At 38.9% G+C, this 25,700-nt stretch overlaps 3 protein-coding genes and 1 pseudogene across 4 annotated transcripts in view; 2 read left to right on the forward strand and 2 right to left on the reverse strand.

The window, feature by feature from the left end:
* Positions 1 to 95: 95 nt before the first annotated feature.
* On the reverse strand, positions 96 to 4,151 carry LOC145228176 (complement C3-like). The gene is made up of 8 exons (XM_080093178.1): positions 3,952 to 4,151; positions 3,761 to 3,893; positions 1,485 to 1,609; positions 1,339 to 1,399; positions 1,185 to 1,279; positions 829 to 932; positions 683 to 761; positions 96 to 308 (listed from the first exon to the last, which is right to left on the reverse strand). Exons 1-8 carry the CDS (start codon positions 4,126 to 4,128, stop codon positions 96 to 98), a joined length of 987 nt encoding a protein of 328 aa, XP_079949304.1. The 5' UTR covers positions 4,129 to 4,151.
* On the forward strand, positions 2,352 to 3,407 carry LOC145229180 (uncharacterized; annotated as a pseudogene). Its single transcript, XR_013860382.1, has 3 exons — positions 2,352 to 2,799; positions 2,856 to 3,007; positions 3,091 to 3,407. The product of XR_013860382.1 is annotated as an uncharacterized LOC145229180 (transcript).
* Positions 4,152 to 5,696: 1,545 nt separating the features above from the next.
* LOC145228177 (complement C5-like) lies at positions 5,697 to 6,699 on the reverse strand. Its single transcript, XM_080093179.1, has 4 exons — positions 6,653 to 6,699; positions 6,467 to 6,578; positions 6,222 to 6,305; positions 5,697 to 5,891 (listed from the first exon to the last, which is right to left on the reverse strand). Exons 1-4 carry the CDS (start codon positions 6,697 to 6,699, stop codon positions 5,697 to 5,699), a joined length of 438 nt encoding a protein of 145 aa, XP_079949305.1.
* Positions 6,700 to 8,601: 1,902 nt separating this feature from the next.
* LOC145228023 (rotatin-like) overlaps positions 8,602 to 25,700 on the forward strand; it is a 29,403-nt gene continuing 12,304 nt past the window's right edge. The window contains exons 1-21 of the mRNA XM_080092994.1: positions 8,602 to 8,760; positions 9,424 to 9,611; positions 9,688 to 9,883; positions 9,976 to 10,052; positions 10,128 to 10,391; positions 10,461 to 10,599; positions 11,228 to 11,399; positions 12,083 to 12,311; positions 12,620 to 12,706; positions 13,213 to 13,425; positions 14,324 to 14,530; positions 15,132 to 15,282; positions 16,005 to 16,176; positions 16,822 to 17,005; positions 19,463 to 19,670; positions 20,442 to 21,046; positions 21,486 to 21,681; positions 22,058 to 22,311; positions 23,279 to 23,656; positions 24,178 to 24,393; positions 24,896 to 25,021. Of these exons, the coding sequence (XP_079949120.1) occupies positions 8,709 to 8,760; positions 9,424 to 9,611; positions 9,688 to 9,883; positions 9,976 to 10,052; positions 10,128 to 10,391; positions 10,461 to 10,599; positions 11,228 to 11,399; positions 12,083 to 12,311; positions 12,620 to 12,706; positions 13,213 to 13,425; positions 14,324 to 14,530; positions 15,132 to 15,282; positions 16,005 to 16,176; positions 16,822 to 17,005; positions 19,463 to 19,670; positions 20,442 to 21,046; positions 21,486 to 21,681; positions 22,058 to 22,311; positions 23,279 to 23,656; positions 24,178 to 24,393; positions 24,896 to 25,021 (4,314 nt within the window). The 5' untranslated portion in view covers positions 8,602 to 8,708. The remainder of the gene's footprint in view (positions 8,761 to 9,423; positions 9,612 to 9,687; positions 9,884 to 9,975; positions 10,053 to 10,127; positions 10,392 to 10,460; positions 10,600 to 11,227; positions 11,400 to 12,082; positions 12,312 to 12,619; positions 12,707 to 13,212; positions 13,426 to 14,323; positions 14,531 to 15,131; positions 15,283 to 16,004; positions 16,177 to 16,821; positions 17,006 to 19,462; positions 19,671 to 20,441; positions 21,047 to 21,485; positions 21,682 to 22,057; positions 22,312 to 23,278; positions 23,657 to 24,177; positions 24,394 to 24,895; positions 25,022 to 25,700) is intronic.

Below are 25,700 nucleotides of genomic sequence, written 5' to 3' on the forward strand. Positions count from 1 at the left end.
TTAAAATTTGTTTCGAAGCTTTGCAGGTGTACGCAATTAAAGCAATAGCTCACGAAACAACACAATCCTTTCACGATATTCGTCCACAGTAACAGTCAACAAGTTGTACTTGCCTCTCCACCACACACGTCGTTGACATCAAACCACACTGAGTTGGAAACAAGCTCATTGCCACGCATGTAGTACGCCACCAAGCGAGCGGAAGGAATCATTTCATGTGTAATAGGAATATCATGCGTCTTATCTCCGCGGTGCCCTGGATTTATTGGTATTAAACCAATGGAGACGACTTGTCCCTTGGAAACAATCTGAAAAAAAAAATTACCTTGTAGTCTATGCCACAAACATTCGTCTTTGCAATCTGTTTTTATTGCTGGAATCGAAGATGCCAGATGGGCGAATATACATATAGATATGTACATATGATACGGTTCTTGCTTGTAGTGTCACAATTTGTTTTGCTTTTCTATAGTGCCGTAGTAAAAACGGGTCTAGGTAATAGAAACCAGCCTACGATTGCAATGGTGTTTTTTATGGACAAATCTGGTTCGCATTTCGCGCCCGTTGGCAGTTTCCGAAAATTTACTAATCTCGACAGCATCATTAAGTTATAGCCATCGACTTAAAATGACACCAAGAACACAGAAATGAGAAAAAACTTTAAACAAGCATGCAAACTTACGTAGTATCGGATGTCGCCGTTGACATCGTCTGATTCGAAGCGAAACACAGCGTTCATCATCTGTCCAACAACACCGTGTCTGAGAAGAAGCAAAGAATATGTAGCAACGCTCTAAACTGGCAAACAAGTGAGCCCTGCGAACTTACGTGTCAACACTGATTGACATCAGTGCTCCTGCCTGGTGCCTGAGTGCTGTGTAAGTGGTGCTATACTGATCTTCCGCTTGAAGTCCTTCCTTTGCTGTTGTCAACTGCCAAACATATTCATGTCAATTACATGAAAGCACGTTTATGGGCCTCAGTTCGGCTTGCACAGTTGGTGCCGGTAATTTATCCATTGTGGTAAAATTAAAACGCGAAAAGGTATTTTGGAGCAAAAATTGCGATATCACAAGTAATTTCCCCAATGGCAAAGAAATGTATGGTCGCAAAAGTAAACCAACTGGACAACACAACAAACGTCTAACGGCAGAAAATCGGTAACTTTTTGACAGTTTACTTGCCGTGGCTTGCAGTTCCTGTGCCTCGCTGATTCGATTAAAACTGGCCACAATCTCACCCCGCTCATCCGAATTGGGTCTTTTCACAACATCACCGACTTGAAATAAAGTAACATTACTAACAACCAATCTGCAATCATGAAAATTCTACCTGTACCTGTAACGGCCACTGGAACGTCATTAATTGGCTTGTGGGTAACGGAGTCCAGAACGTTAGCCTATAAAAGTTTTAAAGTGGGTTCTTTATTCTCAACAAGTTATAAATGATGTTTTTTTCACTTTTCACATGCCAGGTTTACTTGCCTTTACTTCATACACTATTCCTGGGTTGAAATATCGCGAGCTGCGGTCCGTGACTATTAGGTAGGGCGAACTTGTAAACCTGATGTCGGACACAATGTCGGTCTCGTAAATGCTCTCAGCGCCACCTGCAGGGTTCGTTCAAATATGGTTATTGCCAGATAATAAAGTCAGCGTTTGGCCCTCACTAATTGCATGGGTACCCAGTCGAACTTTATCCAATGGCTATCTCCGAATCATACATGATATACCAGAAATATATTGCGGTTATCACAGAAGTTCTGGTTTAACGATTACGTACGATTTTCTGACGTAACTCTAATATATAACTACGAATTTCTGCGATATTTCAATGAATATTCACAATTGAAATGAACCGCTGTTTTCTTCTTTGCTTTTTACAAGGGTTATGTAAAAAATTCTTGGATGCTTTTAGCGAAGCATTTTTTAGAATCATATGTTTGGTTTTTTTTAAATAAGACCATTTGTAGCATTATACGAAAGTTGGTTGATTTTTTTTAAATAAGACCATTTGTGGCATTATACGAAAGTTGGTTGATTTTTTTTAAATCAGACCACTTGTCGCATTATAATAAAATTGGTTGATTTTTTTTAAATAAGACCATTTGTCGCACTATAAGAAAGTTGGTTGATTTTTTTTAAATAAGACCAATTGTCGCATTATATGCAAGTTGTGCAGTAAGATAGTATCATTTTCAAAAAGGTCAAAAAATCGTGTGACCCAAACGTTGATAGCAACGTTCCAGACAATCCAAGAGATTACGGTTACTTGCGCGTCTCCGCACAAGTATACATCCTGTTTCGACTTTACTTTTGCAAACATTTCCTTCCAAATTCTTTCGACGACAATAACCAAGAGATCGCATACGGCAATGACCCGCTGTTATCTCCCTACCCGACCCCAAAAACAATCAGAGCGAGAGAAAGATCACGTCGGCCCGTTTAACAACAATGCAGTCCGCTGCGACGCTTTCTTAATTACAAGGGTAAAAAGCGGTTTTCTCAAGGCGGCGTTAGCTTATTTGAAATATTGCCTGCACAGACGCGCAAGCGTTTTAGAGAGGGATTTGAACTTAGGTGCGTTTTTAGTGCGAAATGTGAGTTAATTTTGTCTGCTTTTTGTTGTGTGACCTGCAACCTCAGAGAGACGGATGTATCTGCTGGAACCAAGTTCAAAAAGTTCTGGAAAGCTTGCAAGCTAATCAGGCAAAGACAATCAAGATCATATGCAGATTTTCCGCTCATGGTTCCTGCTAAAACTGATGAAGACCTGGACAAGTTACTGAAAAATGTTCCGGTAAGTTTATAACCAAATGTTATAATGTATCCATTTTAACGTGAATGTAATTCCAGGATTTGCAAATGCTGGCCAAAAGAGTGGAACAAAATGGGATGAAAGCTACCATTCGAATATAGCTGCGTCCTACTCATGGTCAGGATGGGGCCAAAATGACAGCATTCGAAAAAAGCTTTCAAGGATCACAAAATTTATTCACTTCTTCGCAGTAAGTAATATTTACTTTATTTTAAATGTGGAGAAGCTTTTACAGATGAAAATAAAAACTTCATTGACTTTGAATTTGTGCAGATGTTATTCCACTCACTGACTACAAGAACGAAAAGAACAAAACAATCGCTGACGACATCAAGATTGTTCTGTCAGCAGCTGATTGGGACAACGGCTGGATGCAACGGCAAAAGAAACGACGGCAAAAGTGGTTCTTTAATAATAGAACCTATTGCATCATCCGATAAGGACGAGGCTTAGTGCAACTGAGACTTATGGTCGTCTATAAATTACCTAATGCGACCATAATTTGATCACCCACAACTTTTTCATTGCGACATGTTTGTAATCGCCTAAATACTCTGATGACTTTTCGTGCATTAAAAACATGTTCTTTATTTGAGTGTAAAATTTGTGAAACGATGACGTTACAGGACAGATTTATCACAGTTTAATGAAAGAAAATCACATATGTTGGTAGGGATTATGCGAGTATATTCTCAGAAAATCATGATAGGTTTATCATATATTAACCCTAGAAAAACGCAGGTATATGTACGGATTATGCGAGTATATTCTCAGAAAATCACGTAAGAACTTCACCTTAGCATCATGTATGATCCGAAGTTAACTTTCCGTGTAAAACCACCCTATATATCTAAGATTGTCACCAGAAAATCGTACGTAATACAACCATGAACTTACATATTAAATGCATGATTCGGGGATAATTTTCCGCCTGGGTACTCACCGGTAACGGCGACTTCCACAGTAAGAGAAGCGCCTTCAGAAACAAGATCTTCCATGGTTTCACCTTCGCCCAGGGCAGCGGTTATTACATCTGTGCTGATCTCAAAGCGTTTGCGACCGCTGACAATTCCCGCCTGCACAACGATAAAATTTTACATGACATTCAAACTTCGAAGCGTGAAAATACTTTACCCTTTGTGTAAAGCTTGACGGGTGTCGATAGATTTGCACAGTTGTGGATATTTCGTCACTTCGCACAAGGTTGATCGACAAGAAGTAAGAGCCAGTAACCCTTTTGCCATAACTGTAGTCGGCGTTTATTGTTCCACTGATAAAATTGGTGGTAGGTAGAATAAAGTGTTGATCCATTTTGATTTTGACGTTGAAAGTTGACAAAGCTGGCAACCAGCAAACAAGCTACATTGTCTTTTCCGTCATATATTTTCAAGACTTTATCATAAAGCATTCAATTTCTGTATTTTGAAGTATGTTTGCATTAAAAATTTCAGAATACTTACTGTACTTGTCAATGAGAACAGTGATTTCGCTGCTTATACCCAAAGCCCAAAGTGTAAAAACGACAAGTTTAAAATTTATAATGTGTAATATGTGTTGATGAAAGGCCAAATAAACTTTACCATTTTTAAAGGATACGGAGTTAATATAGTCAAGTATGGAGCCTCTACAATTAACCCCATTTAGAAACTTCTAAGTGTGTTTGGAGAATTTTGCATTTACGGATTCCTAATTGGAACCATTTAGTGAACCCCAGTCTGGACATTAGGTGGTTATTTCGTACTTTGAGATTATGGAATAAATCTTTGAGATTATGAATAAGAGACAGGGAGCCAAAAAGCAATACTCACTAGGGCAGAAACTTCTATAAACCATTTTCCGAGCAAAGGTTCTGGCGGGATTTGATATCGATGGGTAATAAAATGTCCAGCAATGGTCATTTTCTGCGCTTTAAGAACACCTATTTTGCCATGACCACTTTCTTCAACTGGCGTCTGAAGGATAAATTTATAAATGTGACTCGAAGAGATTTTTCTGTCAATACACCAAATTTCACGTGCAACACCACGGCGCACCACTAACTTTAATGGTAATTTCAACAGGAACATTGACGTTTTCTCTTAGGTCCATATCAGTAAGCATTGCAATGATAAGCATCTCATCGCCCGGTCTGTAACACAAGTTAAATGCAAAGTCGGGCCCGGGTTTGGGCTGAGGTTTTTTGTAACCAACGGGCGTAATTCGGGCCTGACTTTACATTTTGCGTCCGCATTTTTTTACAACATCTAGATTCTAGCTGAAAAGCTGGTTGCTGGACTTAAAATATTGCTATCAATCAAACTTTGGAGCCTAAACGGGATTCCAAACAAATTTTGGGCCCCGGCCGGGCTTACACTTTTCTGTTCGGCCTGGGTTTGTACTCCCAATTTTCGTTCCACTTACAACCGAACCGAAACTAGGTCTGAAATTGAAAGTAAAATCTTAGACCCAAACTTTCATAAAAATTACACCCAAACTAAGTCCAAAACTAAGTTAACCATAAGGTTTAATTACCACACAACTGTGATCTAGTACAGTGGTCGGCAACCGCCGGTCCGCGGCCCGGTTCCGGTCCGCGAGGAGTTCGTTACCGGGCCGTAGAATTTTTTAGGTTAAATGCTATAAAACATTTTGCCCATGTATCCCGGGGATGATAAACTAATTTAAGCGTTTTTATTGCTAAATATTTGTAGTGTTTTGAAGACCGGTCCGCGATAAAATTTTAGTTTCAAAAACGGTCCGCAGTGCAAAAAAGGTTGCCGACCCCTGATCTAGTAGATAGAACTGGTCAAGCCCATTTTAAAAAGTCATATCGCCGTTGCCGGGGTCCTCACCCCACCCGACTTAATACTCGGATCCAGAAAATTAACAATGCGATACGGCTAGTAAAAACCACTTGTTAAAACAGCAGACCTGTAAGTGGGGCGATCGGTGGTTACAAATATGTATCCAGTGGTAAAGTTCAAAAGGACTGGAATGGTTTCCCTGAAGTTTTCGCTCGATTGCTCCACATTGACATGTAATTCCACGTACATGTCGTCGCCGTTATTCGGTTCGACCAAATCTTCCCGGGATACCTTGCGTAAAATTAATTATTTCTTTTTTATGCCAATGCAAACTTCAAAGTAAAATCAAAATGCTGTTTTCATTTCAAAATCTTTTGTTTCGTCATTGTTTGGCATATTGGCGACAATATAGTATATAGCACACGACATAAGTTAAACACTTAAATAAAATAATATTTTTGCATAAAGCATTGCTTATCAAAAGTATCATTCGGAATGCTCTTTATATGACATATACAGCAAAAAGATTAAATTTTAGTAACTATATAAGCACCATCGAAAAGTGTTACCTACGCACTGGTAGAATAAAAAGAAAATATTAAACACAAACAATATACACACCAGAATACTGAACTGATATGGCCATCTCACGTCAACCCTAGTTGCCGGAATATCAGCAAAACTATATATCCGCCGAGGTAGAGTCTGCAAAACACTCATGTTGGGGACTAAAGTATTTCAAACATAATTTTTTGTACCTTATTTACACCGGATTTAAATGTTATTCAATTGACATAAAACTTTCTTACATAAACCTTTTAACAAACATAAATCGAATGCAATTTTAATGTTTAACTGTCTTATACCTGAAGATGCACTTCAACCGTAGCGGTGCCATCGTATCCATGAAAGTTAAGCACAACATTGTTTGTTGCACCAACGCGAAATTCCTTGGCACCAACGATAGTGTGATCACGGCTGCAAAATAAGTTGTAAGTTTCCTGCTAAAATTTTACTTTTTTTTAATTTTTTTTTTTAATTTTACTACTTACCCATATGCTGCAGTAATAACCGCACAAAGCACAAACAGTGTAATCATTATCAAAACTGTTTTACATCACTATTAGTTGTACCTGCATTGAAACATTAAATCTGGTTGTAACATTGGTAAAAGATCTGGACAAAGCAACTTCATATTTCATGCGTAAGTAGGCTTTCAAACAGATCTCAACCACTTTTGCCAAACACATGCACTTTGCTGTACAGCTTCAAGGAACAATTTTCTTAACCAAGCGTTTGATTCGTGTGCGTACAACAATCGAAAAGAAAACTTTCGTTCAATGAGTTTTCGATAAAAGTAGAACAAGTATTGTCCAATTACCGGAAATTATGCTGGTCCGTCGTAAGCTGACGTCAACATGTTTTTGACATTAACTTATATGTCTGAATGTAAAAAAAAAACATTGCAGTTCAACAGTGGAACTTGAAGGCTGCAACATGTTTTTGGATTTCCCTACATAATCTTGCCAACTCAAAGGCAGATACGGCTTTTCCTGAATTGGTTTTTATGTGAGATCTTGAACCGGATTTCAACAAGCACGTTGCAAACTCATAAAGCCTCATTTGGTAGGCCCTACCACAATTCTGGGTCACATTTTTATTGCTACCAGCCAGTAACCTGGTCGCAAAACGAAAACAAATATTTCGGCTTATTTTTGACAAACGTTGCAACTTGCAAGATCACGTGTACAGGGAATTCTGTAATAAATTTCGGCAATTATGTTTTACTGAAACAGCTGAAACAGTTTTGTTATTTAACGAATCTCCCGCAGACAATAAAATGTAAAAAAGAAAGATTTGCTTCTGATCAGTTGAATATTAGGCTAGACCGCTAGACTGTTTTCGTAAAAAACTTTTTACCTGTTTTCTGTTATTGAAACAGCATTCCAGACCGCTGGTGCTTACTTTAACCACTGTTTTAATCAAAAATGGAAGTAATTCACCTTAACTGCCCTTAACGAGTAATCAACTAACACAATTACACATTTTAGTCACTTGTGCAGCACAGATGATTTGTTAAACATACGCAAAGGCACAATTATCCAGACCAGTGGTTCCCAACCTTTTTGACCTTGCGGCACCTTATCAAAGAGATAAATAGTTTGCGGCACCCTGGCAAAATTGGATCAATTTTATGAGGTTTCTGTAATTCAAATAACTGTATGAAATAACACAGAATGAGTTGTAAAGTATAGCGCGCGTAAATAAATGTATCTAGGCCTATTTAAAAATCAGTGTGAAATTTGGGCTTGGCTTCTTGCACAAAGTCCCTTAATATCTGGGGGCACATTCGATAGACACCCACATTTCTTCCTCGACGTTGTCGTTTTTTTTATGTTCGTCAATACGAAAAATCCACTCACACATAGAAGCCTTGCACATATGCTTTCAAACGCACCTTGACCATGTCTTCGAGGCCATTTATGGGCCCGCCGCAGTTAAAGGGTTATCTTAGCCCTTTCTCGATTAGCTATGTATCGTGCTATTGGCTATGTATAGATCGGTTAGCCATGTATCGTATTCCCATGCAAAAGTTTCCAACAATGTTATCATGATGAACCAAGCGAAACGCCGTCTAGTGTTAAATGAAATAAATGAGTGCTTAACATTTATTACTGAAGCTCGGCTAAAAATAAATAAATTCCGCACGGCACGGGTTAAAGTTAAAATAAAGAATTGGCCGCAGTAATGCAATGTTAATATCTCGCGGCACCCTTCAGCATTGCAATTGGCACCCCAGGGTGCCGCGGCACCCCGGTTGCGAACCACTGATCGAGACTCTAGCGTTTAAAAAATAACGTCAAGACAAATAAGAACAAATTTTCTAAACAATAAAACCTTATTACGTGTGCTAGATTTAAAATGTGTTGGCTGTAGAGACCCGGATAATTTGTATCTGATCGCGGGAACGTTTAAACTTATTCATGCGAAACCAGTCACGTGATGAGCAGTTGTAAACAGTATTTACGAAATTGTAAATCCGTAAAGTGAGTTTGCACTTTGCAGTCTTGTTGCTCGTTCGTTCGACGAGGTAATCAACTTAGTAAAATGGAATTTACTCCGGAAGCTCAAGGAGTTGACTTGTTGTTCAAAAAGCTTGGTGGGTAGTTCTTTATTGTCGTAAATATTAGTGATGGGACGATACCAGGTTTTGAAGCGAGTACCGATACCGAGTACGAGTACCACATGTATATACCTTCGATACCGAGTACCGAGTACGATTACCGAGTACTTAAGTGTAGTGTTGTACTTAGTTGTATATCACTGGCTAATTTATCTGCCATGGCCGAGGTACAGTCATGCACACACACATGCCGAAAAATGTAATCACCACGTGATAGCGAAAAAAATATACGTAACGTGGCGGAACTTTTTCCCGATTTTGTGCTGTCCGAAGCAAATATTGGCCAAAAGTTGCCCGTATTCTTGTGGTGTAAATCGGCCTTCGGTACTCGCACGTTGGTATCGAAAACTGAGACAAAATATTTCGATACCGAGTACGAGTATCGATACCACTGAAACCGTTCGATACCATCGATACCGAGTACCGGGTACTCGTCCCATCACTAGTAAATATGTGTATTTTTAAGCTGATGAAAACTGTCATTTGCTTTTTAACAATTTTGTCTGGAGTTGTTTGGTTAATGCAGCGGGAAACTTCACCTGACTTACTTCATTGTTGGGTTTGGTTGATTGGCTTCTACATGCATATGTAGTTTCAGAAGGATCAATTTTATGATTTAATTTTTTTTTACAAATACAGGACATGATATTGCCGAAATTCGCACAAGAGCACTGGAAAGTATAATGTCAAAACTGGAGCATGGACTAATTCATGATGCTGATTTAGTCCAAGAGCGACAACTAATGGTTCGCCTATTGGAGTGGTTCAACTTTCAGGCATCACCTAAACAGAATGTTGTCCTGCAATTGCTTGCAAGGTTGACAAAGGTATTTTAAATTGACTTCCACATTTGTATCTCTGACAATCGCGTTTACTGAACGATTGTTCATTGTTCATCTTCAGCATGCATCTGCATGTGAACTGTTGGTGTCCATTGGAGCTGTAACATTTCTGTCACAACTGCGATCCAATATTGATTCTGACCTGAGGCCACAAATTGATGTGGTGATTGACAGAATGTTGCATGTTACCAATCGTGACCAAGTACATGGAAAGGCTGATAGACGATGTGTGTACGGAAAATCAAACAAACAAACCGGTATCGAAACCTGTCACATATATATATACATAATGAGTAGACATTTTTTTTAAATTTACTTCAGGTAGCTGTAACCAGACTGTTATTTTTAGTCGAGCCCACTTTGCCTGAAGATCAGCAAAAGTATGGATACTTCATGCCACACCCTGACAATGTCATGGACGATACTGTATGTAATTTACTTTTTTATGTAGCCTATGGTTTTATATATACTTTTGACATTTTATTTTTTTTAATTTTTTAGGCATCAACTGCTACACCACCATTGCCAAAGTCAATGGACAAACGAGTTGAAATTTCATCCACAATGCAACAAAATTGTCTGCGATTTGCTGGGTTTCCATGGCACAGTCTTACAGGTACTGATCGCCATGTTTTAGCATCAACTGGTGCATCACTATGTTCACCCAGCCCTCACTTGGTGAGAAATGCATGTGCATTTTTGCTGGATGTAATATTTCGTGATTTTCCACCTGAGATCTTTCTACAAAGACCAACAATTGTCCAGGTACAGTTTTCATGTTTTAACTTATAGCTAGTTATTTTTGATGTATTTATTTTCACATATCTATTGCAGACATTGCTGACTTTGATTAGTGCAAGGCCTGGTGGTCAGTTAATGACAAGTGCTTTGGAATGTTTGCAGTCACTTGGTGAAGGTATATTATCAAGACTTCATTATTTTCAGGACCCAAACCTCTACTGTCCCAGACAAGGTATGCTATTTTGAGGTTGTTGCTCAATTATGTAGCAATGAGTTTCTGACTTGCCTTTGTTTATTTCTTATTTAACTGTAAATTTATGATTTAAAATTGGTAGTAAATCAGGTTATTAACAGGGCAGAATTTAATAGTAATGGGATGATAACATTTTAAAGCGAGTGTCAATTCCGAGTTTGTATACCACATGTATATACCTTCAATACCGCAAATATAGTGTTGTACTTATACCAATGGCTAATTTGTCTGCCATGGTCGGGATACATATGCACAAATGCAGAAGCATCTAAAAAATTTAATCTACACATGATAGTGAAAAAAATATACATAACCTGGCAGAACTTTTTCCCGATTTGTGCTTTCAGAAGCAAATATTGGCAAAAAAGCCCATATTCTTATAGTGTAAACTGGTCTGCAGTATCAAACTTTGGTATTGAAACTGAGGCAAAATATTTCAATACTGAGTATAAGTATAGATACCACTGAAATCATTCGATACCGTGTACCAGGTACTCATCCCATCACTAGGATTTAACCCCTCAAAATTTGCCAAGCGTATATTTTACAAAGCAAAAAAATAATTTTCAGATTATTTAACTTTGTCTGTACATCTGCATTGCTACAGGTCTACCGTTTCACAGTGACAACCACAGCAGCACTGGGGTGTCAAGTGCTGGTTCATTTTCTCCCAATGAGATGGGATCAAGAGAAGGAGCTGATGGTGGATTGAGATTGGAGCGAAGTGGAGGAGATGGAAGGGATGATCACTCCTCTTCCACATCCACAGCTGCTAATAGGTGCCAGAAAAAGTTTTTTTGCATGAATATGTTATTGACAAAACATTTTTGTTGCATTTTTGAGTATAAGGCTTCGCTATGTTTTGGACTTGGTACATGGTTAACTGCAAATAGATGTATAGAATTTACTGAATAATCCAGTAAAAATAAATTTTTGAACTATTTTATGTCACATCTCTCATTACACAAACTACTATAGATCAACCAGGTTTGGGACTAATCTGGATAATTTTGTTGTTTCAATCATGTTCCGATCGACAAAGGTTCCCAACCTTTATGGTGCTGTGACTCCTCATAACATTTGCCGAGTTGCGGTGTCCCTAAGGATAAAATTAGTGGGGTAAATAGTAAAATTGACTTCCACTTTTGTATTTTATTTGTTACATTTATTTTGGACAAAACTGATTTTTCTCACAAATGAAGTGGTCCATGATTTTTTTTGGGGGGGAGGGCTAGTGGTCCATGGCCTAAAACAAGTTGGGAACCACTGCCTTAGGCAACCCCAGGCAAATTGTCAGGCAACCTCAGTTGGGGTTGCGCCCCACAGGTTGGGAACCGCTCACTGCACTAATGGTTTCTGTATTAACCACCCCCCCACAAAAAAATTGTTTAAAAACTAATTTATAACACAGTTTTTATTGAAAAACTTTGAAACCAAAGAAAATACATATATTTGTGGTCAGCGTGCACAGTTCCCCAGCAATACGACCCCACACATCTCACATTCCCTTTAACTCTGGATTCGGCTCACTCACTTGGAACTCTAGTGACATGGATGAAGAGGCAGAGAGCAACATCCCGGCATTACAGCGATCACAAATTATTGCTCCACAGTTCTGTCTCTCCGCTCTCATTGCTGCTTTCCCTTCAACCAAAACAGATAGCACAAGGCTAGCCCTCAGTCTTCTCCAGGTATTTGAGAAAGAAAGCATTGGTCTGCAAAATTATACTACGGCAACCCCACTTTTTACTTCACAATATTCCCAACAAGCTAACATGAAATAATTGACCAAAGCAATTTTTGTTCCATAAGAAAACACCCTATCTTTTTTTGGTTTTATTAAATAAAGCACTGTTTACAAATGTTTTGGTTACTAATCATGACCATGAAATAACCTTCAGTAGTTTCCCTTTGTGCAAGTTTTCATTATTGCCACAAAAGCCATTTTATAAAGTTGTCAAAAAACAAATACTGTTATTCTTATTTTGACTTTCGGTAGGCATGTACGCCCTTGGTTGACCTGCTGTGTCGGACAGTGAAAGCTGATAAACTGTGGGATGATAGATCTGCTATAGCTCAAAGCTTGGTATGTTTTCAACCATTCACTTTGTTAATATTGTATTTAAAGTTTACTAGTACTTTTTTGAGTTTTTCACATATTTATTTTTAAAACAATGAAATATCAGTAGTTTTCTGAAACAATGGAAACAAACTTTGGTAAATGAATTAGTGTTGTTGTAGTGTTCTCAAAATATGCTGGTACTGTAAGAGGTTTATTTAGCATTAAGAATTTAATTGGGCATTTAATTAATCACAATATATGGTGTGAAACAGATTGATCAGAACTGAAAACTCTCCAAAAGCTTGCCTGTAGTGAATACTTTTTAATGCATATGATTCAAGTGTAGAAAATCAGACGTTTATTCACACATGCTTGTAATACTGGTTTTGGGCATGTAAGTTTTACAAAAGTGACTTTTGCAAAATAGCTTTTATGATGGAAAAATATATGTTTACAAAACTAAACTTGGTCTAACTAATTGGTTTAATATTCATAGTTGGTCCATATTATTCACCAACATTTTATTGCAGCAAAACCATGCCCGCCAGCTACTCGAAATTGTTGGACTGGCTGTTATGTATCATTACAACATGGACGATGGTGTGTCTGCACCTGGGCATGAGCATTCAGACTGGACAGCCAAACAGTGGACTGAAGAAGAGTTACAAACACACCGATTGGTGTTTAACAGCGTAGCTGCTTTGTTGGTCAAACTGGTCAAGGGCCTCCTTCCTCTTGCAAAGGTAGTAAATCTTGTGTTTGAATAAAATGTAATTTGCATTTAAGTTTAGACTTAGACAAGTTGAGTTTACCTTGCTCGTAGCAGCACAATTGCACGGTATAAAGCGCGATAAAGTTGAGGGCACAAATGATCAATAGGTGGTAAACGCGCTGCAACTACATAGGAACTACAGGGTAAAAAATGCAAAAAAGTATATACCTTTCTCTGTTACCTATTTTGGTTACCTTTTGGCACAGTGATACGAATACTGAAAAGTATTATGTGTCTGTATCTAAAAGGGAAATAAAACAGGAAAACTTACTCTCCAAAAATGGAAATTGTTCGCAGGGAACTGTTGGATTTTGGCATCTAAAGTTTAATATAACAATGCACTAAGATGAACATACTTCATGTTGGAATCAGTCCGGAAACGTTCATGCAGACACAGAGTTGTAAACGGGCCTTAAATACGAGCCCGAACCCCAAAGTACAAGTCTGAAACCCTGCCTGAACCCGAATCGTTTTTGAGAAGTCCATTTAGACCCGAAAATTTGGTCTATACATTGAACCCTTAGGAAAGATCAAGACAACAAATACAATAGACAATAATAGACAATTCGTCTTGAAAACGGCATTTTACGGCTGTCTGACGTTTGGTCAGAACCAGAACCTTTTTACTTAGCTTCTTAAATTTATTCAAAAAGATAACACAGAGTGTAAAGTCAGGCCCGATTTAAGTCCGTTTTTTAAGAAACCTAAGCCCGAACCCCGGCCGACTTCCAACTTTGTGCAGACATACTAATTTTGTAATACATGTGTGTATAGTTATTTACCAAATAGCATATTTTTGTTTATTCATTCCTGAGACTATTTGTTTGTTATTTTTATTAAGACTTCATTTACAGTGACTCTTATTTCAGGCGTCTTCGGAAATCAAAAGTAGTTTGGGTCGTGCGCTCTACGTTATCGCTTGTGACGAATCTTACCGTGTTTGCTTTCCCGAAGAATGTGAGTTGGCTTTTTCCTATCTCGAGCAATTTAACCCCGATAGATGCGACGTAGTGGCTCGTGTACGGAAGGTTTCGAATTCCTTCAACCACTCCCACATGTTCATGAAGGATTACAAGGTAAGACTCATCTGAATTTTTTGCTAGATGTTGGTTCTGAAACTTCACAACACAAGAATGTTCACATATTTTTTTCTTTATTTTTGAGCATTTCTTTACCCTAAAACCATTATGGAATACATCTTGTGGGGTGTATTATATTATTTTGAACACCAAACTTTGTAGGACATGGGTGCACAACCTGCGGTCGTACGACCATTTGTGGCCGCGGAGATTTAATTTATACGGCTCTGAACATGTGCATTAAAATACACGTAATGGCGGTCGTGAATTAACAAAACTCTTTTGCTAGACATTAAGCTTTGAAAAACTGGTTTAAATAAATTTAGCTGGGATGCAAACATGCGCCTTAAAGTTCTGTACCCTATTGTATCTATTTTATTAAAACATAATTTATGTTCCATATATAGAGCCTTTTGTTTTGAAAACATTATGTAGTGGAAACATGTTTGTTTTATACCAGTAAAATTGCTCATGGAGAACTTATAAATAGATAAAGTTTAAAAAACCTAACGAGCTTCCTAATTGCTTAAGTTTTAATATTTGTCTATTGTATCTATCTCGACTTGCAAACGTTTACATGGTTTAACTTCTTATATAGGAAAGCAAAGGAGATTCGGTTACTTTAGAAATGATGGAAATGGCGGAGAGTGGATTGGGAGGCCTGCCGTACCGGTGTGAAACTTCATTCATAAAAACCATCGTGCGAGCGACGTCGAGAGTGTTTCTGGATCTCCCAGGAAACGCTGAAGGTAAATTAGTATGAGATAAAAGTGTAAAGAAGTATTTGGTCATCTACCGTTCTTAAACTTTCAGTGGCATCCTAATAAATGTGCATTTTGAGATAAATTTTATCAATTTTTTTCAACTGCAAGCAAATCTTATTGTAAGATGGGCTTTGAAACAGTAGTTTCATGGGGCCTTGCTGGAACATACGTCGCTAGAATGGACTTAAGTCCGGCTTGTTTCTGTTTTAGTGTAACACCATACACCGGCAAACAGTAAACCTCGGTTAATCAGGATCTTCGCCTAATTCGGACAAAACTCGAGGTACAGAAGACTTGAAGTAATCGAGATCGGTTGTTTCGTAACTTCACCTAATGCGGTCAATTTTTTGGGTCCAAATGGGTCCGGATTAACCCAGGTGTACTGTATTTAGACGTTTGTGCAGTTTAGATAAACTTAATACTGGGATTAATCCTGGTAGGGCGCGAGTCTCGAAAACGGCTTCTGTCGTGGGTTCGAATCCCACCGCAGACTAGGTTTTTCTCGCCTTTTCCTTGCCGTATGTGGGAATGCTTGGTGACCAGCTGATTCCTTATGACGCCTTCAATTCAATAGGCCTACCGTACAATACTTACAACCTTTATTGGTTTCCTTTTTGTGTGCACACTACCAAAGTATAGTTCTTGCTTTGGAGCCTAGAGCGCTTTACTAAAGTTACTGGTTACCAACCGTTTTTACCTTTTCGCAGACACAGATCAGGAAATGATTATATCGAAGCGTGTCCTCTTACATCTACTTGCACATGCACTGGTGAAAGTTCGTCGCACTGCTTATGAGGAAATCTTGCAGATAGTCCGCAGTGCAATCAACGTTAAGGCTGCAGCCGAGAACCCTGGACATACACCAAGTCATGCTGTTAGGTATGAACTTGTAAATTGCAATGTGTTAGAAACTTGGGTAAAGGCATCCGGCTTTATGTTATAATGCGCATTCAGCCTGACCTTTATAAACGTTCGCATCTATCCTGACTTTGCACCCAACACATTTTTGAAAGCCAACTTTCTACGCCAGGCTTTCAAAAAAATAATTCGGTTTGGCCCCAGTGTCTGTCTGTTAGCTTGAATATATTGCATACATTGTATTGCCAATTTGCTCTTGTCATTTATAATGTTTACCAAATACAAGCCCTTTAGAAGTCTTAATTTTTTGATAAGATTTTTTTTAAAACCATTTGTCTTTAATTGTCAAAAGTTTAAGCTGCAGACAGTGCACACTGTCGACCGTATTGGCTAGTGTAAGCAATTAATGGCACTCAAGTTTGTTGGGAGTAACAGGCTAAAAACCCACGCCTCACCTAGTCTGTGCGATGCCACAACTGGGCATTAAGCACAGATGAAACTGGCTCACAATAGCCAAGTAACTGCTTGGGAACCAACGTGAAGTCGGCATCACAGTATCAACGTAAAAGCACCGAGCCAATAAAAGATAAGCTGCAGGCTGTGCGATCATTTATTGGCTTTGTGGCTTCACATTGCTACAAATTTGATTTGTGTCATTTTTTGCAGGTTTTTGCTCGACACCGAAATCTTATACGAGCTGTGCTGCCACGGATTAGGCGATTCATCACGACTTGTATCGCATCCAGCCCAAGAAGTCATCTCACTTCTACTGCAGGGGCGCCTCCTAATGGCCGATAGTGTTTGGAAAGATTTTTGTGTTGCAGTAAAACCGGCTTTGCCCGCCCTACAGGTATTCTTAATGTGATGTTTTCAAACAGATACCACTGACAGGGTGATTTTAGGTATAAATCGATATTTATCAGCGCCGATATTCGGCCTATTACCGATTATATCGTTATCGGAAATCCGAAAAACGGCACGTTTGTAACTATGTTAATTTTGCTTAGCGCATTGGTCATTTGCTGATCGGTATCAAGGCAAATCGACGTGAAAAGCTTCAGTTCTTTTTGTGATTTATTCTATCTTACAATGTAACGTTCGCATTTTGAACAACGTAGAAATTTTCTGTCGTTATAAAAGTATGAATGTTGGCATTTACTGCAATAAAATATCGGTTATCGACTTACTTAAGTACCGATAATCAGCTTTAAAAATAATAATAAAAACACCCATGTCAATACTATATGTCGCTGTTATGCGTTTGTTGAAACTCATGTGTTTCTGCTTGAACGAACAATTGCCGCATAAAATTCCAGTTTGCGTATTTAAAGTGTAAAACGTAGTTACGTAGCGCTTTTCTGCTTAATAAAAAATCTTTCAAACTATGCCATAGCTAAAATCGCTTAAACCAGGGGTCTCAAGGGTTTTTGTGCGGCCCGAGAAGTAACTTTTAGAAGTTGTTTTACTGAGGCGGAATACCGTGTCAGACCAGTGAGTTTACATTTACATGATATAATCATTCTCTATTAGTGGTATATGCAACGTTTTAATTGGATGATAGAAATCAGCAATTGCGATTGGTGCGTAATTATGGGTCCCCTTCCCTGAAGGGGACATATATTGTTTTTGTCCGTATTTTTTTTTCTTTTTTCTGTCTAACGCTGGCTTGTGAGACCCGTTTGGTCAAGAAAAAGTGCTTGAAATTTATTGAAATTTGGACATATGTTAGATATTAATCCAAACTTGGTCCACCTGAAGTTTGACCCCAAATTACCCAGCGGTTCACCCACAGGCCCCCAAAACGTAATTTTTTTAATGCTGGTTTGTAACGCTGGTTTGGTCAAGAAAAACTGCTTTAAATTTATTGAAATTTGGACACATGTTAGATATTAATCCAAACTTGGTCCACCTGAAGTTTGACCCCGATTGACCCAGCGGTTCACCCACAGGCCCCCGAAACGTACATTTTTTAACGCTGGTTTGGTAAAGAAAAAGTGCTTCAAATTTATTCAAATTTGGACATATCTTAGTTATTAATCTGAACTTGATTCTCTAGAAGTTTGACCCCGAATGACCCAGCGGTTCACCCACAGGCCCCCGAAACGTAAATGTGTCTAACGCTCGTTTGGTCAAGAAAGACACTGTAGGCAGAAGTACCAAGAGAGTAACTCACTGGTTTATGATAGCGGGAGGGCTCAGCTTGACGTCGGACAGACGTTTTACGAGACGTCGTTTCAGTGATTAGAAATCAGCTGTTGTGCACAGCAATGCTATGTCATTTTATTAAGTTATCACTCACGTTTTGAGTTTTGGCGAAGGTTTTACACCTATGACGCGATTTAAACCTAATAACCGTGCTTCGGTTTTGTATATGTCAAGCAAAACTTTGTTAATCGAAGTAAAGATGAAAAAGTTAACTTGACTTTTTTGCCAAATAAATGTTTTTTTAAATGCTCGTTGTCAGGTTGGCCGCCGCATGATCACGGGTTACTTAAGGTCAACTAGTAGGTATTACAAACCAAATTTGTCCTTAAGGATCTAAAAATCACCGCAACATTTGTTTACTGTAAATCTGCACAAACGCGCGTGTGGGGACCCATTTGTTTTTGTTTACAAAAACAATCATATGTGTAGATCAAATGATGTGTATAGTAAATTGGTAAATATCGTATAGAAAATATAAAATGGAAGTATATCAGAAAGCCACTCTTCTAGTATTTTTCACATTTTTGCGTCATTGTATGCCATTGTTTCCACACAAAGCAATAAAGCACAGTTGGCTCCTTCATTTTGCCACATTATATATATGTTTGTTACTTATTTTTTAATGTAGTTAATACATTAATGGACATCTTACTTTTTTCATCATGTAATACGTTTGTTGTCACAAAAAAACTGTAACAAATGTTTCGGTAGTGCGGCCCGCGACTTACTTAAAAATTTGTTTTTGGCCCTCAAACTTGTTTGAGTTTGAGACCCCTGACTTAAACCATTGTGATTTTTAAAGATCTTTTTTCCCACTCTAGACAAAAAGTCGGTATTTCATTTGCAGGCTGGCAACCATGTCCGAAGCAGCCTTTAAACCATTCAGAACTATAACTATAATAAAACACTATTTTTTTGTTGTGTCACGCCACTGTTTCTCTGGTAAAAAAAACTGTTTTTATATCAAACACGTGGCGCACGACTTCGCACGACGACCAAACCCAAATTAAACTGATTCATTTCTAGTTTTGAGTTGCTAAATCCCGTGTAGTGTGCTTGACATTTCTGGGGCAATGTCAAAAAATGAGATTTTTAATTTCAGGCATTCACTGGTGATACGGAAGTTATGAGATCAGCAATCAACGTCTTCATTTCACCGAACGAAATTTCCATAAGCACTGAATCCGATACTGACAGCATTCGTGCCTGTTTGCGTGGTCTTATGCTCAAACACCGAGCCTCAAGAAGCGCCGCAGCTCTACGCTTACAGCAGATGTTATCAGACGATGACAGCTTGTCCAGAATATCAGGTTTGTTTAATTTTCTGTTTTTCTTCTTGTTACTACAGTTTCGTTGTGAGATTTTTTTTTTTTTGAGGAACCCTTAGAGCAGGGGTTGGCAACCTTTTTTGTACTGCGAACCGTTTATAAAACTTAAATTTTATCGCGGAATGGCCTTAAAAAAGCTACAAATATTCAGCAGTGAAAACGACTAAATTAGTTTATCATTGGCAAAATCTTTTAAAGCAATTAACCTGATACGCGGCCCGCCGGTTGCCGACCACGGCCTTAGGGCATGGATCGTCTGCCCCCGGCACGCGTGCAAGGAGTTTTTTATCACGCCAAACGCAAGTACAGTCTCCGAGTATATTTAAATCTAACATCGCTTGTTGTTAGTTCGTTGTGATTAATAATGCCATAAGCGCTGCGCAACTTGTAAATATAAATCCGCCTACTATCTGATTCTTATTACTCATTAAAACAGCTGTCACGATCATCAGTTACGCACAAAAATGTTGGCACGTGAAGTCATTACCAGTTTGACATAGCAGGTAACTTGGCATACGGATTTTAGAAGGTTGCCGACCCCTGGTTTAAAGTATTTTTTCGCTGTAATTGTTTTCTGGCCACTTTCATATGTAGGGCTTTGATTGCATGCCCAAATCTTAACCTTTTTTTTTTCGTTACCAATACGGCTTTTGGGTATTTTGAATCCTAATGTCTGCTTTTGGCTAGACAATTGTAGTTCCAAAAACATAAAAATCTTGCGTATTTATAATCAGCGATTTGTTTGTATTATAGGGCTGACCGATCTTCTAGTGGTGGACACGCCACTATCCCTTGTTCCACGTGATGAAACCGACTGCTTCCGCATCCGGCGATCCGTCTTCCAGGAGGAGGCAGTCCTCCGTATGCTCTCAGTCTTTCGTTCTACCACCACCGAGACATCAGTCCGTCTTGGAGCACTCCGTCAGCTTGCTACTATGCTAGAAGACCCTTCACTACATAAAGCTTTTCTCGCTAACAAGGGCCTGGACTCTATTACTGATAAACTAAAGGAGCTAGCGGCTAAGACAGTCCCCGTGCTTACAGAAGACTCCAAACTGGCTGTGGCCGCATGTGTCCTCGCCCTAAAGCTGCTGCTTAGGCGTGACCCTGTTGCTCGAGGTCGTTTGTCATGTGACCGAGCGTTGTTGCTCGTTTTGCTCCGTACCGCCTCCCTGTGTCGTCTCTCGCTGGCGTTACTGACCGAAGTGACAGTGGTGATCGGTTTGCTGGTTTTTCACGAGTGCTTGAGAGGATATACGAGATCAACTGATAAGCAACATTCGGCCGGTGGTGATATAAATAAGTCAGCAGAAACACAAGAGTTGAGCATGCCTGCTGCCGTTGTTACAAGATATCAGGTACGCTTCCCTTTGATTGCATCCGTGTAAAGAAATGGGCATTTTTAGTGCGCCTAAATCTGATACGGGCCAACTTGTCGGAAGTTCCTAACAAACATACCTATGGTTCAGTGGTTCTCAACTGGTGGTCCATGGACCACTAGTGGCCCGTGATGAGTTTTGGGGTGGTCCACAGGACGTTAATTTAATTGTATTTGGTGAAAAACTGCAATTGGGTGCTTATAGTTTATTGAATATTCAGTACGAAGAAACGTTATTCAAGTTATTGACAATTTCAAAATTCGAAAACTCAAAATTCTCGTCCATGATATTTCAAAAAAAAAATTCGAAGATCTGCACCGAATGTTAATGTTTTTTATTGTCAAAAACTGTGGGCTTATTCAGTTAATCTAAATCGAGAAATTTGATTGGGGCATCAACTCATTAAATCTGTTTTTAGATTCCGTTCTTGTGTCCGAATCACCACGCAGTAAGTGTCCATCGGCAACTCGTGTGTCCACCTTCACCGTCATGTGACCCACTGACCAGTGGACCAGCAGCCTGCGCTTTACGGATCGCTTGGAACATGGCCAAATTTGATGATGACGTAGTAGCCTTGCTTAAAACCGCACACGAAGATAGGAAAGATATTGAAGGTTAAAAATGTGCAAAGAACCTAAAATAACGCATCAAAATGCAAAACGAAATTCGCATCCGACACCATTTTGGTTCTAAAACGGTTGTTTGGCCATTGTGGATTTGGTTTCACTGTGAATTATGCCCAGTTGTGGCATCGAACAGACATAGCATTTTAGCCTGTTACTCCAAGCCCTTTCGGTTATAATATTTCGTTAATAAAACTTATGGACAAAACTTGGGCGAGGGTCCGCCGCGCCTGACCCATATACAGATGTAAAAAACCTTCATCGCGATTCGTTCCCGGGAGCGTCCTGGGTTCGAACGGCGTGAAAAAAAATATGATGAATTTTTTTGCTTGTTTTCATTTTTGTTTACTTCAACCAAAATTTTCAGATTCAGCTGATGAGATTTTGGATCTACGTCTCAGTGATGCTGACCGGATTTCTCTTCAATTTTCGCATCCAATAACAGCCTCCTCATTTCTGATCCGCATCATTTCTTCATCCCAATCCCACTCCGCCGCTTCTCACGCTTTTTCTCTCTTCCGGGTTTCGATTATGTCGTCACAAATGTCGCTTCCGGTGGTGAAAGCTTTACTGACGATGGAGAGTGAAAGTTGGAAAGATGCTTTTCTCAAGTTTCTACAGGTATGTAATGGTTTTTATCCATGGCCAATTAAAAACGCATGTTTTATTTCCGCAATTATCTATGTCTCACCTGTTGCGTACAAGTGGGATAGTTCAATGCATGTTTTCGTTTCAAAAACTTCTTTCAAGGTCGGCATTATTTCTTCTGTATAATGCTCGGCTTGGTATAATGCTCGGCGTGCGACTGCGCTCTGCCGATCACCCAGTATTAAAAATTCCGACGCTCGGTACCGAGTACTCGGGTTCTGGCTCGATTCGTCCCATCCCTAATAATTTGTATGATACATATACGCCTAGTTACAAAACTTTAATGCAGTGATATTAAACTTAGGAATAATTTCCCCAAAGGGGTGGTTTTTAGTGATAAATACTAGTGATGCACCGAAGCCGCCTAAAAAGGTTCGGGTCGAAACCGAATATTCGGCCACGAGGAAAAAAATCAGGCCGAACCTAAAATCCCTGTTTATATGGACGTTCTTAACTGAACCTTGTGTTGTTGATGCCAGTGAAGTGAATTATGACAAATCAAAATCACTTTCACAATGCGGAAGCTTTACTAAACTTGTAATATTTCGCAGACAATGTGGCAAGTATTTTATAGATACAACAAACAGTTAATTTATATGGCGAAAATGATTTAGGCATTAATTTCATGCAATCAAAAAGTTCATTGAAAAACAGCGTATTTCGGCCAAAATGTTTTCGGCCCACCGGTGCATCACTAGTAAATACATCATCATTAGTTTCGTGACGTCAACCTTTTGTGGCGTCATAGTTGGTAACTTTTTTTATGACGGAGAAGTAAACAAAATGATCAAGGGTAACAAAAAAAGGAAAAAACACCTATTGATGTGTCAACACTTGACTGGTCTGGTGTTGTGTTGGTGGAATTGGTACCTGGGCATAAGACCATTAGCACCATTTAATGTTATGACAACAAATATTAGGAGACACCTTTGTACCGTAGGTGCTGCCGACTTGTTACGAAGACGAGCTTCTCCTGGCAAACCTGACAGCCTTGCTTGACAAAATTCTCTCAGTCATCGAAACGCAGACCAACGACGACGAATTAGACAGCATAGTGACGTCTATCATAGATTGGCTTCTCGAAAAATGCTTACTCACTTCGACCAGCAAGACTCAGCAATTTTTAGAAAACGTCGGCAGTCCGTTTCTTAAAGCATTGGAATCTTCGGAGCCACAGCCCGAACCTGTTACTGCATCTGGACCGTCCGATAATCGCTTGTCTTCTGTGTCAGTGAGACGTCATTTATGCAAAGTCATTCTGTCATTGCTTTCCCGTCTCTCGCGGATGATTCTGCGTGCCCCGCGAATTCGTAGAGATGTAAGTAAGGCCAATGTGCAGTGTTTAGTATTTTAGCAGGAATCTTTTCTTAAAATTGAGTTTAGGGTTGATTTTTGTCCACGTTTTTGAAAGTTTTAGTCATTGGAAAATGGACGATTTGCATCGGTTACAAAGTGTGATTTGAACAAGGGTTAAGTTAACCTATTTCGCACCCTCTTACTAATATCAAAATAAATGTTAAATTATATAGCAACTAAGCTTGATCTTTCAGCACATTTTTGTGAGTGTGTTTATTACAATAATAATGTTGTGTCATATTAATTGACCTGTACTTGACACCGATTTGCCAGAGCCATTTTTTTGTCTTTTGGATTTTTCACACCATAAGCCAGAAATAACGGACCTACAAACACAAAACCCCTCAAATTGTATTATTGTGACAAAATATTTTTTTTTTATTGTAGCAAAACGTTTTTTTTTTGTGTGTGTGAAATGTTCTTCGTAAAAGGTGTGAAACAGCATTAGGTAAATCTGTTGAGCCACATTCATTTCCTACACAGGTTATTGTTCGTTTCCATCGTGAATTACGAACTGTATTGTTAGTTCGATTGCGTCTGGCCGACGCGCCACAGTTCTATGATCTCCCGTCCATGGAAGTCACCCTTGAATGCTTACTACACGTCAGCGCTACCCTTGTTGCTAGTAGCAACGGTCGTGCACAGATGGAAGCGACCGATCGTGTACTTCTTCAGCAACTACTGGGAACTTTGCTTGAGGTAAGCTGCGTTTTAAGGAGTTGCTAGTATTAAACTGCAATTTGCCTATTAACATGTAATATTTTGTTTGTTTATGATTTGTCACTACTAGGATAATCCTTTTGTATTGGACTCCACTTTAAAAATCAAAAAAATGTTAATTCCGTTAAGATGAACATAAATTCATAAGTGGGACCCTGAAGCGTTCATGCAGGCCAGCGATCACGACACAGTTATAAAAATTATGGTACACCAAGCCTATTGAAGGTGTGATACCGAATCAGCTGGTCACCGTGCAAAGGGCTGGCGTACTATAAATGCTAAACTGGTTTATAAATGTTTCTTTAAATTTGCCATAAATACATTGGTATTGGACTTGCTAACTGCAAATTTCAACCCCATTTCACCTTTCGGTTAACAGACAAAAAACTTTTGAATTCAAACTTACTTCACCGTAATTTTTACAAAATGATCAGTTTTTTTCATGATTTTCTTCACTGACTTAGGCTCTATTTCTGTTCAGATTGTTTCAGCGTTTCATATAGGCAGTGGAGCGAGTAATCTCTCTTACATGGGCAAGGGCGTTAGCAGGTGCGCCACCCAGTGTATACTTCACCTTGCTCATGAGATGGCTGCATTCGGAGTGTCGGTAAGCAATTTAACCTTTTGTCAGAAGTAAGATGCCCGTAAGATCGTCTCAATTCATTACTACGCCTCTTGAGACTTACTTGGATTTGTGCACACCCGACAAAGATGAACATACACTCCTTAATGGGTTCGGCCTTCAATTGTTCATGAAGACTGGCGATAAGGGCACACTTATGTGAATTAGATGCTTTGTCAAATTTTGTACTGCAGATATGGAATTCGGATAAAGGGAAAGACCAGTTAATCGAGACGAAACTGTTTACAAATTAGAATCCTGATTAATCGGTTTTGTCTGTTTATAGGGAATGCTGTTTCTTTTGGTATAACGTCTTCAGTATTTCTGGTGCACTGTGATTGCTTTATAGTATACACGTTTAAATGCAGATGAATTTAAGTAAATTCGTAGTATTTGGTTGCCCCAAAATCGTGCAAATCAGACCCACATTTAGCTAATTTTTGATAGCACCGATATTTTACCAGTTGGCGCAAAGAACTAAATTATTTACCAGTCACAGAGGGGTAGTGTTAGAAACTAAGATTTTTGAAAAACATTAGAAACTAAGTTTTAAAGTAATTTTGTTAAATTTGTAATTATATTACCTTACCCCAACCCTACTAGCGATAACCGACAGCTTTTTAGGAGGTATGTCGTTTGAAATAGTTATTAGTGCTCTATGCGC

Source organism: Phallusia mammillata, chromosome 5, assembly GCF_965637545.1.
Source record: "Phallusia mammillata chromosome 5, kaPhaMamm4.hap1.1, whole genome shotgun sequence".
Taxonomy (NCBI): Eukaryota; Metazoa; Chordata; class Ascidiacea; order Phlebobranchia; family Ascidiidae; genus Phallusia; species Phallusia mammillata.

Excerpts from the sequence above, each read along its gene's own strand:
- LOC145228177 (XM_080093179.1), bottom strand. The coding sequence starts at position 6,699 with ATGATTACACTGTTTGTGCTTTGTGCGGTTATTACTGCAGCATATGG. Across the intron at positions 6,306-6,466 it reads CGGTTGAAGTGCATCTTCAG|ACTCTACCTCGGCGGATATA; the intron begins GTATAAGACAGT and ends AGTGTTTTGCAG. Across the intron at positions 5,892-6,221 it reads CATATCAGTTCAGTATTCTG|GTATCCCGGGAAGATTTGGT; the intron begins GTGTGTATATTG and ends ATTTTACGCAAG.
- LOC145228176 (XM_080093178.1), bottom strand. The coding sequence starts at position 4,128 with ATGGATCAACACTTTATTCTACCTACCACCAATTTTATCAGTGGAACA. Across the intron at positions 3,894-3,951 it reads CGTCAAGCTTTACACAAAGG|GCGGGAATTGTCAGCGGTCG; the intron begins GTAAAGTATTTT and ends ATCGTTGTGCAG. Across the intron at positions 933-1,184 it reads CACAGGAACTGCAAGCCACG|TTGACAACAGCAAAGGAAGG; the intron begins GCAAGTAAACTG and ends TATGTTTGGCAG.